We start from the raw sequence: 16,503 nt of genomic DNA on the forward strand, positions 1-16,503 counted from the left end.
GCAGATCTCTCTGTAGCTCCTGCTGGGTAACCTCAGGCAGAGGCTAAATTAGCACCTCCTTGGAGATCCAAGAGCCAGTGTACCCAGTGGTCAGATTAGACCATCCAGATTATAAATCCTCAGCTCCATAAGGGACACACACAGGGGGCAGACTCAGTGAGCACCAAGCCCCACTGAAGCAAGTCTTGCCCCAGAAGGGTGTCTTCAGCACCGAAGTTCTCCCACCCTAACCACAACTGATTCTCACAGCCAATTGTCCTGGAGGTCAATTCCTCCCAGTGATACCTACAACAATCAAGGCTTAACTGCAACAAGACTGTGCACAAAGCCCACAAAGGGGTGCACCAAGAGTGTCCACCTTAGGTAATTGAGGACACAGAGCCACTCTACCAACACAGGGAAGCATAAAAAAAGCAGAGACAAAGAAACAGGTCACAAATGACAGAAATGGAGGAAAGCAAACTACTGGATATAGTGTTCAAAACCACCGTTATAAGGTTTTTAAAAAAATTTCTAGAAACCACCAATAAATTTAGTGAGATCCTCCATAAATCTAGTGAGACCTTGGAGGATATGATAAAGAATCAACAAGAAATTAAATGTACACTGACTGAAATAAAAAATATTATTCAGAGATCCAACAGCAGACTAGAGGATCCCAAGAATCAAGTCAAAGATTTGAAATACGAAAAAGCAAAAAACACCCAACCAGAAAAACAAAATGAAAAAAGAATCCAAAAATATGAAGGTAGTGCAAGGAGCCTCTGGGACCACTTCAAGCATACCAACATCCAAATTATAGGGGTGCCAGAAGAAGAGAGAGAGCAAGATATTGAAAACCTATTTGAAGAAATAATGACAGAAAACTTCCCCTACCTGGTGAAAGAAATAGACTTACAAGTCCAGGAAGCACAGAGAACCCCAAACAAAAGGAATCCAAAGAGGACCACACCAAGACACATCATAATTAAAATGCCAAGAGCAAAAGACAAAGAGAGACTCTTAAAAGCAGCAAGAGAAAAACAGTTAGTTACCTACAAGGGAGTACCCATAGGACAGTCAGCTGATTTCTCAATAGAAACTATGCAGGCCAGAAGGGAGTGGCAAGATATATTCAAAGTGATGAATAGCAAGAACTGACAACCAAGAATACTTTATCCAGCAAAACTATCATTCAGAATTGAAGATCAGATAAAGAGCTTCACAGATAAGAAAAAGCTAAAGGAGTTCATCACCACCAAACCAGTATTATATGAAATGCTGAAAGGTATCCTTTAAGAAGAGGAGGAAGAAGAAAAAGGTAAAGATAAAAATTATGAACAACAAATACATATCTATCAACAAGTGAATCTAAAAATCAAGTGAATAAATCATCTGATGAACAGAATAAACTGGTGAATATAATAGAATCATGGGCATAGAAAGGGAGCGGAATGACAATTCTCAGGGGAGTAGGGGTGTGGGGGTACGGGAAGAGACTGGACAAAAATCATATATCTATGGATGAGGACAGTGGGGGGGGGGTAAGGGCAGAGGGTGGGGTGGGAACAGAGTGGAGAGGAGCTATGGGGGAAAAAAGAGGAACAACTGTAATAATCTGAACAATAAAGATTTAATTAAAAAAAAAAGAGAGAGTCCTCTGCTGTGGTACCCAGGCCACTCTCTGGAGTCCAGGAGTTATGAACTATATTCCAAGGGTCATGGGCTCCTTGGTGAACCTGATGAGAACTATGGCGCCCTCTCCAGGAAAATGCCGGTACTCACAACGTTCTCCATATAATTTCAGGGTGTGCATAGACCCACTGAAGTGAATTAAGAGTGGTCGACAGTAAAGATGGGGTGCCACTGACTGGGTTTTAATAAAATAATATAAAATATTAAAACAGGAGTGAGCTTGTATTAGGTTACCAAGTAATGTTTATAACAGATAGTCTTAACCCACTGGTCAGTAGAGGCACACGCTATAGAGAGGAATCCATGAAGGCATCCTGGGCCCCTTTGCCTTGGGCTCTCACTGTCTGAGTGTGTAGGACCCAAGCAGAATCAGGAGGCCAACAGTGTTCTACAATAGTGTCCCTCAACACAACTCCCCTTGCAGCTGTTTCTTGGCACTCACTCCATAAGCATGTGTGTCAGAAAAAAGATTTACTGGGTGAATATTCATAGCTTTCCTCACTGCTCTCCCGTTGCAGAAGGTATGTTGCATCAGGGCAGTGGACAAAGTTAACAAACTGGAGGGGACTTACATGGGAAAGGAGAGAGAATTACTGAGGGCAGGACAAAAGATTGATGAACACAGAAGGGGAGGGGGAGGGAGTAGAGACCAGAGGCTGGTTTGCTGACCTCAAGGGCAGCTCTGACTGGGGTAAGAGGAGAGATGGAGCAGTCTTTTGAGGGTGAAAGATGCAAATTCAGTTTTTCCAGGCAATGGAATGATTTTTCATCCTGCTCCAACATTTCTAGGGAAATTTTTAAAAAATGTAAAAAAGATTTTAAATTTTGAATTCTGAAACATATTTGGCCAAAAAGGTTTCAGATAAGGGACTGTGGATCTTGAAGTAATTGTGGATCTACACAGTGTTGCAAAGAGCTTTTTCACTCATAGTATATAAGTGCTATGTTCTGGATCATGTGAAAATTTGCTTATGAGTTAGAGTTCTTAAACTAAATAATTAAAAGCTACTCCATTTTTTTAAAAAACAATTGTGATTTCTGCTTTGGACTGTTTTTCTTTGAATGCCACTTCTTGCAAGAGCTGAAACTCAAGAAACAGAGTTTTTGTGGGTTCCTTATGGATGACTAAGGCCAAGATAGAACAATGGCTCCTCCACTGATGTTCACCAGTGTGGCTGAAGATGCTGTTCTGGAGCCTCATATACTAAAACCCTATCTTGCAAAAGGCCAGTTCTGGGTTGGCTTTTGTGACTGACAGTCCCTAGATGTGCCCATTCTTCTGCACCCAGCCACTCTGCCACCAGAGGGAAGGAGCTAACAGTGGTTATATCTCTGCATAAGTTGCTTCATTCTTATAAGTTCTACTATACCAACTCTGCTAAATACTTAACTGTGGTGGGCCTGGGTTTCCTCATTTATAAAATGAGACTATTAACACTTGCCTCATAGAATTGTTGTGAGGATGAAATAAATCAACATATGAAAAATGATTAGCACTGTGGCTAGCAATAAGTGCTCAATAAATATCAGCCATGATTACTTTTTTTTTTTTTTTTAGCTATGATTGCTTTTATTCTGATGATCATCAATTAATTATTATGCTTTAACTTCAAGCCTACCATCTAGTTTCAGTCTACAATAACCCTCTGAAGTGAGAATTACTCTGATTCCCTTTTAAGGAAAAGGGAAACCAAAAATGTGAAGAGCTTTTGAAGGATTGCAGACCAGATCTGACCTCAAAGCCTGTGCTTTTCTGGCTCTACTACACCCCCACAATTGAAGCATGTGGCATGTTTTCTAGTCCTTTCCCAGGGCCTTTGCACACACCTAATTCAGTGCTGCTGTTCAGGGAGAGGCCAGGGGATGATTGGCAGGAGCCTGGCCCCACCTCAGGACTCTGTCACCAAAGACCCCCAACCCCCAAGTCTGCAAATAGCATTGCATAGCCATCCACTGCCCTCTGGGAAAGGGCTTTGTCCAGGTTATGCTCCTGGCCCCACATGGAAATGGTTCATTTCCCCCCAGGACAGTGCCACCCTATATATCAGCTACCTGGAGTAATGTGGCAGGTTTGGGTAGCCACGGAGAATTCCATATTCCATGTCTTCCCTATGGCCGCCATGCATTCTCCTGTGGCCTAGAATGAAAGAAAGAGAGAGAGAGAGAGGAAGAAAGGAAGAAAGGAAAAAAAGGAAGGAAGGAAGGAAGGAAGGAAGGAAGGAAGGAAGGAAGGAAGGAAGGAAGAAGAAGAAGGAAGAAAGAAAGAAAGAAAGAAAGAAAGAAAGAAAGAAAGAAAGAAAGGAAAGAAAGAAAGAAAGAAAGGAAGAAAGAAAGAAAGAAAGAAAGAAAGAAAGAAAGAAAGAAAGAAAGAAAGAAAGAAAGAAAGAAAGAAAGAAAAAGGAGACCATTTATCTTAATCTTTCAGATGGAGAAGGGCACCTAGTGCTGTTGCTACTAGTAAGTATGGCTTTTCTCTTATTTAAAACTTAAGATTCTTTTCTAACAGAGTTTTGAGACACAAGAATGAATGTTTTTGTAGCCTAATCATTATTATTTACAAGTCATTGATATTCATGAGGTGTCCGGAGGAGAGGCAATATAGATAGTGAGGTTTTAAAATAATGTTATGTTTGGAGCACTGGAGATATTCCTTTTTCACCAAGGTGAACACAGTGCCCTAAAACTAGCCTGCCCAACTCTCCTCTTACAGTTCAACTTCAGGTTTCAACTGCACAGAGGATGTGGTACTTTTGATACCATTGTAATAACCAGTTATTAACTGAAAATGAGCAAAGGGAAGGCCAAATAGACACATGCCCAGTAAAGTCTGGGTGACCTAGGGAAGGTACTTGTCTGTCAGTCACCCCTGGGAACATAGTCGGTGTGGCCACTGCAAGCACGGGAAGATTTCAGATATTAAACTCCTAAACAAAGGAATTCTCTCTCTTGTCTCTCTTGCACACTATGGCTCCTGGCTCTCTTGTTGCAGGGGACACACTTCCCTGCATGCACCCACATGGCCCACAGCCATATGTCCCCCCCACACCCACACACACACACAATGGACTAATGGATGGGAACTAGCCTGATGCTGTGCCAGACCCAGCTCCACCATGGAATGGAAACTTGAGACATTGGTTTTGCTTTTGGCTCTGCTGCGTCCCCAGCTGCACCTCTTTTAGGACTGGTTTAAGGGAATTGGGACTTTAGAAATGCAGATATGGAATTCCACACAAATAAAGTGTGAGTCTTAGAAAATTATTTTTCTCAAGATGTCGTGAGGACTGTACCCCCAACATCCAGTGGGGAAAGGGATCCCCCACTTCCCACCAGTGGACACCCCATTTCCACCAATAACATTTGACACATTAAAGAGGTGAGTCCATGGACTGTGGAAAGTGTGGCTTCCTTCCTGGCAGACACTGGCTGTTCACTCCCTCAGGTAAGGCCAAACAACAGCTGTGGTGTGGCAAACAGATGGTAGGCATTTGGATAATATTCCTTGTTGTTAAAACAAGGTCTTTTCATATGTATATTCTTTCATTCCAAGTTAGGTCAATTTTACTTCCTTTTTACAAGGGAGCTCCTGGGTTAAAAGTGGTCAGCTAATTAGAGACAGAGTAGAATTCCAACTCAGGTCTGCAGAAATAAAGCACCCAATTGATCATAGGAATCCCCTCTTCATGGGAGGGCTTTTTCAACTCTCATTGCTGGCCTCCCATGCCCTTTCTGTCTGTGCAAGAAAATAGACATCAACCATTTCACTTTTGTACACATATAAGCATTTATGTGCCCCTCACAATAAGCAGGCTCCACAGTACTCATCACCCCCAGCACTAACAGAATAACCCCACAGTCTCGACTGAGAAAACTGGAGGCTCTGGACCATCACACTTACAGCTTGCTCAGCTTCTTTGTAGTCACAGTCCTGCCAGGTTTTGCCACTTTGTACAGGACAGTCGCCCTCCTTCATTTCGTATTTGACAGAATAAAATATGTCATGGTCTCCCTGGAAAAAAGCAAACAAAGATACATAGGGCTCATTCAACTGACAACAGCAGACCATTGGAGAGGGATCTGGTGCAGTTATGTATATTTGATATTGATTTAATTCAACAAGAGCAAAACATTTACTAAAAGTACTGAAAGTTATAAATACTTGGAAGCATGTTCATAATATATTTATAAACATGTATTTTCAAATAACAAAGTAGTATACATAGTATTAGCCTATTTTTGTAGAAACCAAATTACATGTACATATATGATTTTAAAAGCCTGAAAGTTATGCAACAAAGCTGTTAACATCGTCTCAGTGGTGGATGTATGGTTATCATTTATTCTCTTCTTTAAATAAACATTCCTAAATGTTCTGACTATTTCCTGAAAACAAATATATAGTACTTTTACAATTAGAAAATAAACCAACAAATCAACAAACCAACAAACAAGAGTACTTTCTTTTGTCATTTTTTTGAAAAAAAAATGTTAACAGGTATCTCTGGATGATGGGATTAGTTATGGGTAATTTTAGTATTTTTATTTGGTTTTGTTTGTTTTCTATTTTTTTCTAACATGTCATAAAATAATAAATAAAACTTTTAAAGCAAGGTTCTGAGTTAGATGAGCTTTTAGATGCAAAATCCTGGCACGTTGGAGCAGCAAGAGACCTGAGAGGTGCTGCTGCCCAGCCCCTCACTTTGCAGGTGAGAGAAAGGAGCCCCAAGTAGAGAGGGCAGAGCTCAGGCAGCCTCCCACCTTGGAAAGGCAAGGCCAACCCAGACCCCGGGTCTCCTGAGTCCAGGGGCAGTGCTCTCTCAGAGCCTGCACTTGTCAGAGTATTTGCAACTGGGAGATGATGGAGTCAAACACGATAGTTCCGAGGTTCGTCTGGGGTCTCGGGTCTCAGATTTAGATAAAGCAGTAGGTGATAGTGATTCTGTGGACATTTTAGAAAAAAAAATACCCAACAACAACACATTTGCCACAGATGTCCGCCAATGACGACAACACCAATAAAATATTGCCGAGGGCACCAGGACTCGCATGACTACACTAGTTTGTAAGAATGGCTCAATGTTACTTTCAGAAATAGATAAAAAGCCCACTGTGCTGTTTTCTTTAATCTCATCATGTCAAATGGATGGATTTTTTTCTTCCACCAAAGTAAACTATCACAGAGACATAGTGAAATTCATTTGAACAAACTATTGAAAGTTTGCATTTTTTAAATTTTGCTTTTTTTCCTTTGAAAATAATTTGCTTTCTTTTGCATGACACAAGACTTCTAGTTTCTAAACAGGGTACATCAAAAACAAAAATACCCCCCCTTGTCTCATCTTTATTTTCACCCATGCAAGAAATCCTTCTGGAATATCAGCACGTGATTAAATAGGTATCGAACCACTGAATCTACAAGTTAATACATATTCTGTTATGGCAGAATAACCAAGAATTTCCCCCAAAGAAAGATGTTAATTTTCCAAATATAAAAGTGTCTATGAGGATCATATGTGAACAAACAAAAATCTCTTATGCCAGGTTTTTTAGGCTAAAGATGGATAACACACTGGCAGCTGAAGAAAGCTGAAACTATAAATAGATCCAAATTAAGAATTTCTACATTTCTTTAGAAAACAGAACCAGAATTCCTTTTTCAAAATGACCCTGTGGAATGGCTTCGCTTCCATATTTACCTAATATTGTAACAGTAAAACAGACACAAGAACGTTGATGACAGCTCAACAATGCTGGATGCAGGACGTTTACATGTGCACTTTTGTTTAAAAGTTCCAGAGGTTTATTGACTAAGGCTAGACAGCAAGTCATATGATCCTATTTGATGCTTTTTCTACAGTGTCCAAGATCATTATACGGATACAGCCAAAGACTGGGCCCCAACTTTCAGGAAAATGACCACAAAGAAGAAAATCAGGGTAGTTATTTTGTCTCCCTAGTTAACGTTTGAACTGGAACAACGAAAGGTGGAAAACAGGGACTGCAATGAATTAAAGTAGTCGGAAAAAGTTGGTGGAGAGAAGCAAATGGTGTATGAGTAACGTCATTGGGCTTGGGATGTCAAGGACAGTGCAAAAAAGAGCATCCATGGGACCAAGTACTTATAATGTCCTGTGGTGTCACTCCCTCAACAACGTTAGGTTATCTGCATGCAATAATAAATAGATCAGTTATGCAATACGGCAGTGTGTCAAATATGCATATGTTCTGTGGAATGCACCATCACAGAGATACTTAACGCCATATACATTCTTTAAGTGTTCTTGTATTGTGTTTGATTTGCTTATTTTCAAAGTTAGGCAGACAAACTCTTTCTGGGGATGTCCTTGGAGAGAAGAGTGGTCCTCTGAGCCATGTTTGCTTAATCTTTCCTTTATCAAGAGATGATGATTGACTTTAAAGAGAAATAAAGCTAAAGGTTGTTTGATTTTGATTTTTTTTTCCCTTTCAGTTGCATCATTCTGAATGTTTTCATATAAACAACAACAAAACAAAAAATCACAACTAAACCCTCCACCCCATCCCCCCAACCTAATAGTTTTGATGCATCCAGTTGTATTTCTTGGAATCACACATCCTGTCAGGATTTATCTTCAACCTGAGTGTATCCATTAGTGATAAAGAATATTCTAAACCAACTAGAACACTGCTATTACCCCTGATGCATCCAGCCATCAGGATTTCATGGTAGATATTTTATCTAATATAATAGAACTATATTAACTTCTTTTCTGACTCCTCTTGACATACCCCACTGTCCCTCATTTACCCTAGTTTTATTAAGATATAATTTATTGAGGTATATTTATTGAGGTATAAATAAATTACATATATTTAAGATATACAAAAAGATGATTTGCTATATGTATACATTGTGAAATTATTGCCACAAATAAGCTAATTAACATATTGTCAACTAACATAATTACCTCTTTTGTGTGTGTGGTGAGAACTCTTAAAATCTAGCCCTTTAGCCCTGGCCGGCTTGGCTCAGTGGATGGAGCATCAGCTGGCGGACTGAAGAGTCCCAGGTTCGATTCCGGCCAAGGGCACATGCCTGGGTTGCAGGCTCATTCCCCAGTGGGGGGGCGGGGGGGCGGGGGGGGCGGGTGTGCAGGAGGCGGCCAATCGATTCTCTCTCATCATTGATGTTTCTACCTCTCCTTCTCCCTTCCTCTCTGAAATCAATAAAGAAATATATATAAAAAAAATCTAGCCCTTTAGCAGATTTCAAGTATACAATACAGTATTATTAATTCTATTCACCATGCTGTACATTAGACCCCCAGGACCTACTCATCTTATTTTTTAAAATATATTTTTATTGATTTCAAAGAGGAAGGGAAAAGGAGAGAGATAGAAACATCAATGATGAGAGAGAATCACTGATTGGCTGCACACCCCACACTGGGGATCAAGCCTGCAGCTAGGGCATGTGTGCTGACTGGGAACTGAACCACAAACTTCTGGTTCATAGGTTGATGCTCAACCACTGAGCTAAGCGACGAGGCTCATCTTATAACTGAAGGTTTGTACCCTTGACAAACACCTCCCCATTTCTCCCATCCCAAAGTCCCTGGCAACCACCATTCTACTTCTATGCTTCTGTTAAGTTTGACTTATTTAGATACCATTTATATGTGAGATTATACAGTATGTGTTAGACATACTCCCTTAAACACCTCCTCCCCTTTGAGGTCTGGAAGTCTTTATATTTTAGTTTAAGGACAGTCACCAAGTAAATCCTCTGGCTGTGGCCTGACTGAGTTTCTGGATTTGCCCACTCTACATAGTCCCTTTCAAATGACTGCATCTACCTTTCTTTAATTTCAGCCTAGGATACCTGTCCTCTGATCACCCGGGAGGCCAACCTTGGAGGCTTGAGGACTAGTCATACCCTGCCCAAGTCCCAGCCCAGAGAGTGAGGTTGGTCTTTTCTAAGAGCTGCAAGCCTCTACCTTTAATTATAAGGGGGTTTTTTGTGTGTGTGATATGGTCTGTGTATGTGTGTGTGTGTGTGTGTGTGTGTGTGTGTGTGTGTGTGTGTGTCCTGGGTTCAAGTGATAGCATAAATCCCAAATGACTTCAAGGTTAACTCACTCACCGTGTTGATGACTTCTTTTATGCGGTACAATACAAACTGGTTGCCACTGTTGCTTGCATTATTGTATTTCTTCAGAGCTGTATCCACAGCCTTAAATACATCCTCATCGTTGCAGTCAACTTCTTGCGGTTGGTCCTCTTGGGCAAAACTTGTTAACAGCCTGGAACAAAGGAAAAGGATGGCAAGTAACTTCATGACTTATCAGTCTCCCTCTGGGAGTTTCACCAAGAATTGGAAGCTAACTTGGAGGCTGATGTTAACCCTCTTCAGCCTCTTATCTCTTCTGTCTCTCCTCTCTCTGCCTTAGCACTTCAGGTTTCTGCCTGGCTTCCTGCTGCCCTCCACTATTTGCTATTACTACAAAAAGGACAAATGGCTCTGCTGGATTACCCAAGCAGATCTCAGGCTGCTACATTACAACACTGGGTCGTTGACATCCTTGTTCTCATTTGGGAGGCATGTGTGAGCACATTTCCAGGTAATTGCACAAGTTTGTATAGAAAATCAGAGTACAATCTAATAAAAGGGAAAGAAACACACCACCTGCTATTCCCTTTCCCAAATGACTTTCCCAAAGCTATGTATGAAGGTCACTACATGTGACAATAATGCAACATGTGCAGAACCCTTTCAATAAAATTTCTTTGTACTCCTGGAGAGCACATGCACAGGGACATAGTGAGTGCAGGGAGTCTCACACAGGAAATTGGCATGACTGAAAATAAAAAATGGGCATCCTATCTGGTCTCTGGCCAAGCCAGCATCTCTCCACTCAACTGGATCTTCTGTAGAAAGGAAAATGTTCCCAGGGTGGAGGAGACAGGGGAGAAACTTAAGGAGAGATGGTTTGAGTGAAGCCTGCTTACCCTGTCTTTCCTTCTTGTTTCTGGTTTGGTGGACTTTATAGGGGTCTTTTATTCACCAAGCCTAATTGACCTTTCAGGTAAAGTTAGACTATTCAGGGAGAGGCGGTCTATAGGTAGGTTAAAGATAAGGGCTAGTAGATGTTTGCCTTCAAGTCTTACCCTCTTCCCCCGCAAAGATGTTTGGCTTCTTTGTTGTTGGTAATCGGGTATCTAGTTTGGCAAGCAATTTCCCTGAGAGCCCCTGGAAAAGAGGGATCGATGGGAGCTGAATGATGGCCTTGTAGCAGAGTGGCAGGAACATGAGCTTGGCAGTATGTTGGGGTCCAACCCCAGCAGGTCCATGGGTCCCCAAAAGTGTGGACAGAGTCGGGGAAGAAAAAATGACACGGAGACAGCATTCAGTTGATCAGCATCCTAGCCAGGATCTCTAGCCAGGATCTCCAGCCAAGTTCTGTGTTTTATTGTCTTATTACATCTGTATTTATACCATTTGATTTTAATCCTATCAATTTCTATTCCAAAGGTTAGGGCGTTAATTATCTCCATTCCAGGGAGTAAAGATTATGTAGCTTAAGCATGATTGTTCCTAGTTAAAGTGATTAATTACCCACCTGGCATTTAGTTAAGGGGTTTTATTCCCTCCCTAACTTCAGGGAAAAATCCCTACCTGGGGAAACAACCTTTCTCGGATAGGTGACCTTGATTAAAACACATAGCGCCAAGAAGGTGAACAAACATATTAAGAACAGTATGCCATATACGCCAGGTCCCTTGAAACATATGCTGTGCAGATGTTTCTTCCCTGCAGCGACTGTGTCAAGCAGCAAGGATGGACCGGCTTTCGGCAGCAGTAAGTCTAACTTTGATTCCAATCCAGTTCTGCTACTTAACTGCTATGTGATCCTGAGCAAATCAGGGCCATATAGCCTTTCTGAGCCTCCATTTCTCATCTGGAAAAGTGAGATATCATAATATCTTATGAGGTTTTCTGAGGAGTAATGAGATAATATATGTGCAGAGCATGATAATTGTTCCTATAAATTATATCTAATATTAGGGCTGGTTGGTTAAGAATCCCTGACTGAGTGAAGCAGTTTCAGGTGTGTGATGATGGCAGAAGGTAGGTTCTAGTGTGTGTGTGGCAGGGCCAGGGGGTGGTGGGAGATGTAGGAAATGAAACTAAGGATGAAAACGACTTGGATAAGTTCTTAGACTTGGAAGAAAGAGGGACCCGCAAAGATGGAGAAGCTGAGGGTGGGAGAGGGAGGAGATGACTGATGTGCATGGTCCAGGAGGAGTTGGAAAGGAGCACAGGGCTGATCAGGGTGGGAGTTTCAAGTGAAGATTCAGAAACAGGACTTGCCAGTGTATACAGGCAGCATAATAAACAGGAAAGCATGTGACTTTGGAGGAGGCTGATCTGGGTTCTAATCCCAGGCCCAATTTACTGACTATAACAAACACTTTTTAGCTATCATGTAATAAAACAAATCTAGAAAAGGAGCAATCAATGGTATCTTGTCTAAATCTCTAGTACAATGTAAGCTAACTAGAGTAGAGATTGTTTCTTACCCCATTATTCAGCTGTGGCAACTGTGTTTGCATATTATAAATGCATTTAATGGACATAAATTGAGAACATTCAATCCCATGTTTTCCAGGTACTATTTTCAATAACTCAAGCAATATTTGTGAAAGTACTTTATAAATTAAAAAAAAACATTAGTGAAATGCTTCTGTGAGTTATTGAGCTTTGCATTTTTTTCCAGTCGGTCGGGGAGGGGGGTTCTTGTATTTCACCTTTCTTTATTCTTTGTCTAAGCAGCCATCCCTGTATTCACGCCATTGGAGGAACGTGATTCTGCAGAGCAAACATTTGGCTGGAGACTCCCTGGTTTTTTACCGCTGGCGACCGTTCTGACTGACTGTTGTATCTGCTCTGTTGGTCAGCACTGGTGTCATTTGGGTTATTAAATATTATTAAATATTTTGGGTATCATCGTGTGGTTTCAAGAAATGACATCTAGCTCTACTCTAGGGAGAAAGAGGAAATGGGCTGCCACCATCACCATTTTTTACAAAAGGAAATGGGTCCCAAAGAGGTTTAATGACTTTCTTAGAATCTTATAATCAATAAATTATAGGATTGGGATTAGAGCCCAGATGGACCTTCTTCAAAGTCACATGCTTTTCTATTTATTATACTGCCTGAATCCATTGCCATGTTCCAGTTTTATTAATGAACTAGTCGCCTGGTACATGAATTTGTGCACATTGAAAGGGATTTAATTAGAAGAAATATTTTAATATCACTATTTGCCATTTCTCTATAATAGAAGTGTCAGAGGTTAAAGAAAATTAGAAAAATGTATATGAAAGTAATATATAAATTTATTAATAAATAAACAATAACATCATATAACAAATACAAACATATGATATAAAAACAACAAAAACATGATATAAGAACAACAAAAACATGATATAAGAACAACATTGATTTGGCTGATTCTGTGAGGGACAGGACTCCCACCACCCTCCCGTCTGCATCCTTGGTGCGGCTGAATGGGATTCCGGGCTGACAGGCCGCTGAGAGCAAGCTGAACAATGGCCGATTCCACGAGGTATGGGGCTCCCTCTGCCCTGCTGTCTGGGTCCTGGGTACAGATATTTGGCTCCCTTCTCCATCCTGTCAGAGTCTGGACCGGCATCCACAGGGATATAGCGTCAAGTCCCCGCCTGTGCCCGCAGTGAAGCAGCGTCAGGTCCTGCCAGCACTGTGAGACACAGAGTCATGTCCTGGGTGTGGGTATCCAGCTCCCTCCTCCATCCTGTCAGAGTCTGGGCCAGCGCCCACCAAGAATCAGCATCAAGTCTCCACCCACACATGCACGCCTCGCTGCACACGCAGCCCTGCCCACGCAGTGTGCCTGTTGCACATGCACCCTCCTGGTGATCAGTCATTATGGCGTGAGGGCGTCACAACCACAGGCTTTTATATATAGGATAATTGACATACATCCCTGTGTAAGTTTAAGGTGTTCCGCATGGTGCTTTGATTTATATATCGTTTGAAATGATTACACTAGGTTTAGTTATTATTAAACATCTCATGTAGATATAATAAAAAGAAAAGATTTCTTCTTGTGATGAGAACTCTTAGGATCTACTCTCTGAGCATCTTTCCTATAAATCATGCAGCAGTGTTAACTATAGTCACCATTCTGTAAATTTCACCTTAGTCCTCACTTCTCTTAACAATGGAAGTTTGCATCTTTTGATCACCTTCATCTCCAGGTCCTGTTTCTGAGTCTTCACTTGAAGCACCCACTGTGATCAGCCTTGGGCTCCTTTCCACTCCTCCTGGACCACGCACATCAGTCATCTCCCACCCTCAGCTTCTGCATCTTGTGGGTCCCTCTTTCTTCCCAGCTCAATACCTTACCCAAGTCTCTTTCACCCTAAGTTTTTTTCTTTCTCTCCCTTCCCCCATTAGAATCTACCTGCTGCCACCACCACACACCTGAACTGCTTCAATAAGTCAGATAGAGAGAATCTAAAGTCTTATTAGCTTGAGTCTAAATGCTTGAATCTGGTTTGGAAAGAAGGAAAAGAAAAAGAAAAAGAAAATGTGAAAATAGAGTCCCCTGGCCTCAAAAATGAATAAAGAAAACTTTCTGAGACTAGAAAGGCCCCTAACATGGGAGAAGATATGAGAAGAACAAAGGAGTCTGGGGGTCTGGAAGCAGAGGACCCTCAGTCCTGCTTTCTGGACATGTATCCTGAAAGACAGCAAGATACTAGGGGGAGATGAATATGGTGTTCTTCAGAGTCATGTTCATCAGTAGTCTTAGAGAGACTCCTGCATCCCCAGTTTGATTCAGAAGAAGCAGATACACTAGACCCAAAGAGTGATGTGGACAGGGTAGTAAGCATCCCTTAGTAGAGGGACCTGGGAAACCAGTGATAAAGAATCAGACCATCTTATGCCCACCACACAAACACCTGGGACTATATGAGAATCTTGAGCTGTGGCATAACTTTGTGTGGGGAGGAGCAGGGAGGGAAAACTCTAAGAGGACTGAGGTTAAGTTTTCTATTATCCCAGCAGGATGGCAACTTGAAATATAAATTAATGTTTTGAAAATAAAGTGTTATTTCTGGGGCACTTGAATTTATGGTCATGATTCATGCCTATAAACTTCTTCGAAAATTATATCCTGAGCTTTTTTTGCTTCATAATTAAATTAAGAAACTTATTTCCCAAAATAAAGATGATATAGAGAACTAGAAATAAGAAGTAGGAGAGAATTTGGAACACTTTTATAAGAACAATCCTTTATATGACAATACATGATTTCTTGGGGTGCCCAGCTACAACATAAATACTAAAAGGGGATCGTGATGCTAAAATTAAAGGAGTTTAGCCCAGAAAGTAAAGAAATTCTGAGGATCAAAAGTTTGTTTTGAGTGGTGTAGTAGCCAGTGAGAGAATTAACTTTTGACTTGGGACACTAAGATTTTTTCCTCTCCTCTCCATTTTTCTTGTTCTTCTCACGTCATCTCCTCCCCTACCCACATTTTGTCCTATTCTGAATATGAAAGTTAAGATTACAATAACTTGTAATGTTGCATTTATTATTGGTTACATTTTATTTATGGTTCTAATTCAGAACATTACTCATTTTTCAAGGAACTCAGATTTCTTTTTGGAAATGTCTCTTCAAAAAACTTTGAAACTTGTGAAAATTCACTGTTGAACATCCCTGGACATAATTCAGAGGCTGATTGAGGGAAGGGCTGAATTTTTGGCTTTAGAGGATAGTTGTGGTTTGGCAATGAGAAGCTGGGAAAATTGGCTTCAGGAAGAGGAAGAACTTCACCTTTCTTTAATGGAGGGAGTCGGTAAACATATCCAATTTGTCTCCATTTTAAGGGAGTGTCCTTTGCCTGGACCTTTTTCTTCTGAGTGCCTAGGTGGTGGGCCATGGCCCCAGTGATGGTGATTTTGGGGACCTTGCCTATGGGGTGGTGGGTCACAGGGTCCATGGTCATTAAAACCATGGCCATTGGGATGTTGTCCATGGAGATGGTGTCCATGGGGATGGTGTCCATGGGGATGATGTCTATGGAGATGATGTCCATGAGGATGATGCTCATGAGGACACTGTCCATGGGAATGGTGCTCATTGGAACTATGATTATGAGGGGGTGCATGTGTGCCATTGGTGCCAAAAAGGAAGATGACATCTTGAAGGGGGCAGTCAAGAAGGAGCTCCTTCTTGAAGTGGTGGTCTGTCTGAGTGATTTTTGTCGTCCAGAGGAGGTGGGCATCCAGGTTTATGTGACTTGTGGGGATGGAGGTTATATCTGGATCTACTGTGTGTAAATGAAGGCTTGCCAGCAGAGGAATGCCCATGGCCTCCAGAGTGTAGGAGATGGTCCAAATGGGGTTGAACATCACTGATGTTTCTATGTTTCTGGTGAAGGACACAGAAAAAGAAATATCATCATGTAAAGAAGAAATTAGATGTTTAACTTGATTTAATTCAACTAAGTCCATACTTTTGGATTGCAGAAATAAATTTTAAAAGTAGGATATCAAAGAAGGGTTCTCAAATTTTTATCTAGGAAAGTTGGCATTTAAAATACAAAGAAAAATTATCATCTACCACCATCATTTCACAATAGCAATAATATTTTATAACAACAGTCAGAAAGATAATCTCAGAGTAAAGGATGGTTCTTTTATATGTAATATGTTATACCACAAACAATTTATCTTATTAACTTTATTTTTCTCATTTCCATATGAAATCATAAAATTATATTACAGAATGG

The 16,503-nt window shown here is 41.0% G+C and overlaps 2 protein-coding genes across 2 annotated transcripts in view; both read right to left on the reverse strand.

The window, feature by feature from the left end:
- The window catches only part of LOC118675748 (kininogen-1-like), a 31,794-nt gene extending 21,652 nt beyond the window's left edge, over positions 1–10,142 (reverse strand). Inside the window, 3 exon segments of the mRNA XM_036348549.1 lie at positions 3,727–3,811; positions 5,573–5,679; positions 9,793–10,142. Coding sequence (XP_036204442.1) covers positions 3,727–3,811; positions 5,573–5,679; positions 9,793–9,991 — 391 coding nt within the window. The 5' untranslated portion in view covers positions 9,992–10,142.
- A 5,154-nt stretch (positions 10,143–15,296) lies between these two features.
- HRG (histidine rich glycoprotein) overlaps positions 15,297–16,503 on the reverse strand; it is a 12,071-nt gene continuing 10,864 nt past the window's right edge. The window contains 3 exon segments of the mRNA XM_036348551.1: positions 15,297–15,604; positions 15,606–15,905; positions 15,907–16,142. Of these exon segments, the coding sequence (XP_036204444.1) occupies positions 15,340–15,604; positions 15,606–15,905; positions 15,907–16,142 (801 nt within the window). The 3' untranslated portion in view covers positions 15,297–15,339.

The sequence above is a fragment of the Myotis myotis genome, unplaced genomic scaffold, assembly GCF_014108235.1.
Source record: "Myotis myotis isolate mMyoMyo1 unplaced genomic scaffold, mMyoMyo1.p scaffold_m19_p_2, whole genome shotgun sequence".
Classification (NCBI taxonomy): domain Eukaryota; kingdom Metazoa; phylum Chordata; class Mammalia; order Chiroptera; family Vespertilionidae; genus Myotis; species Myotis myotis.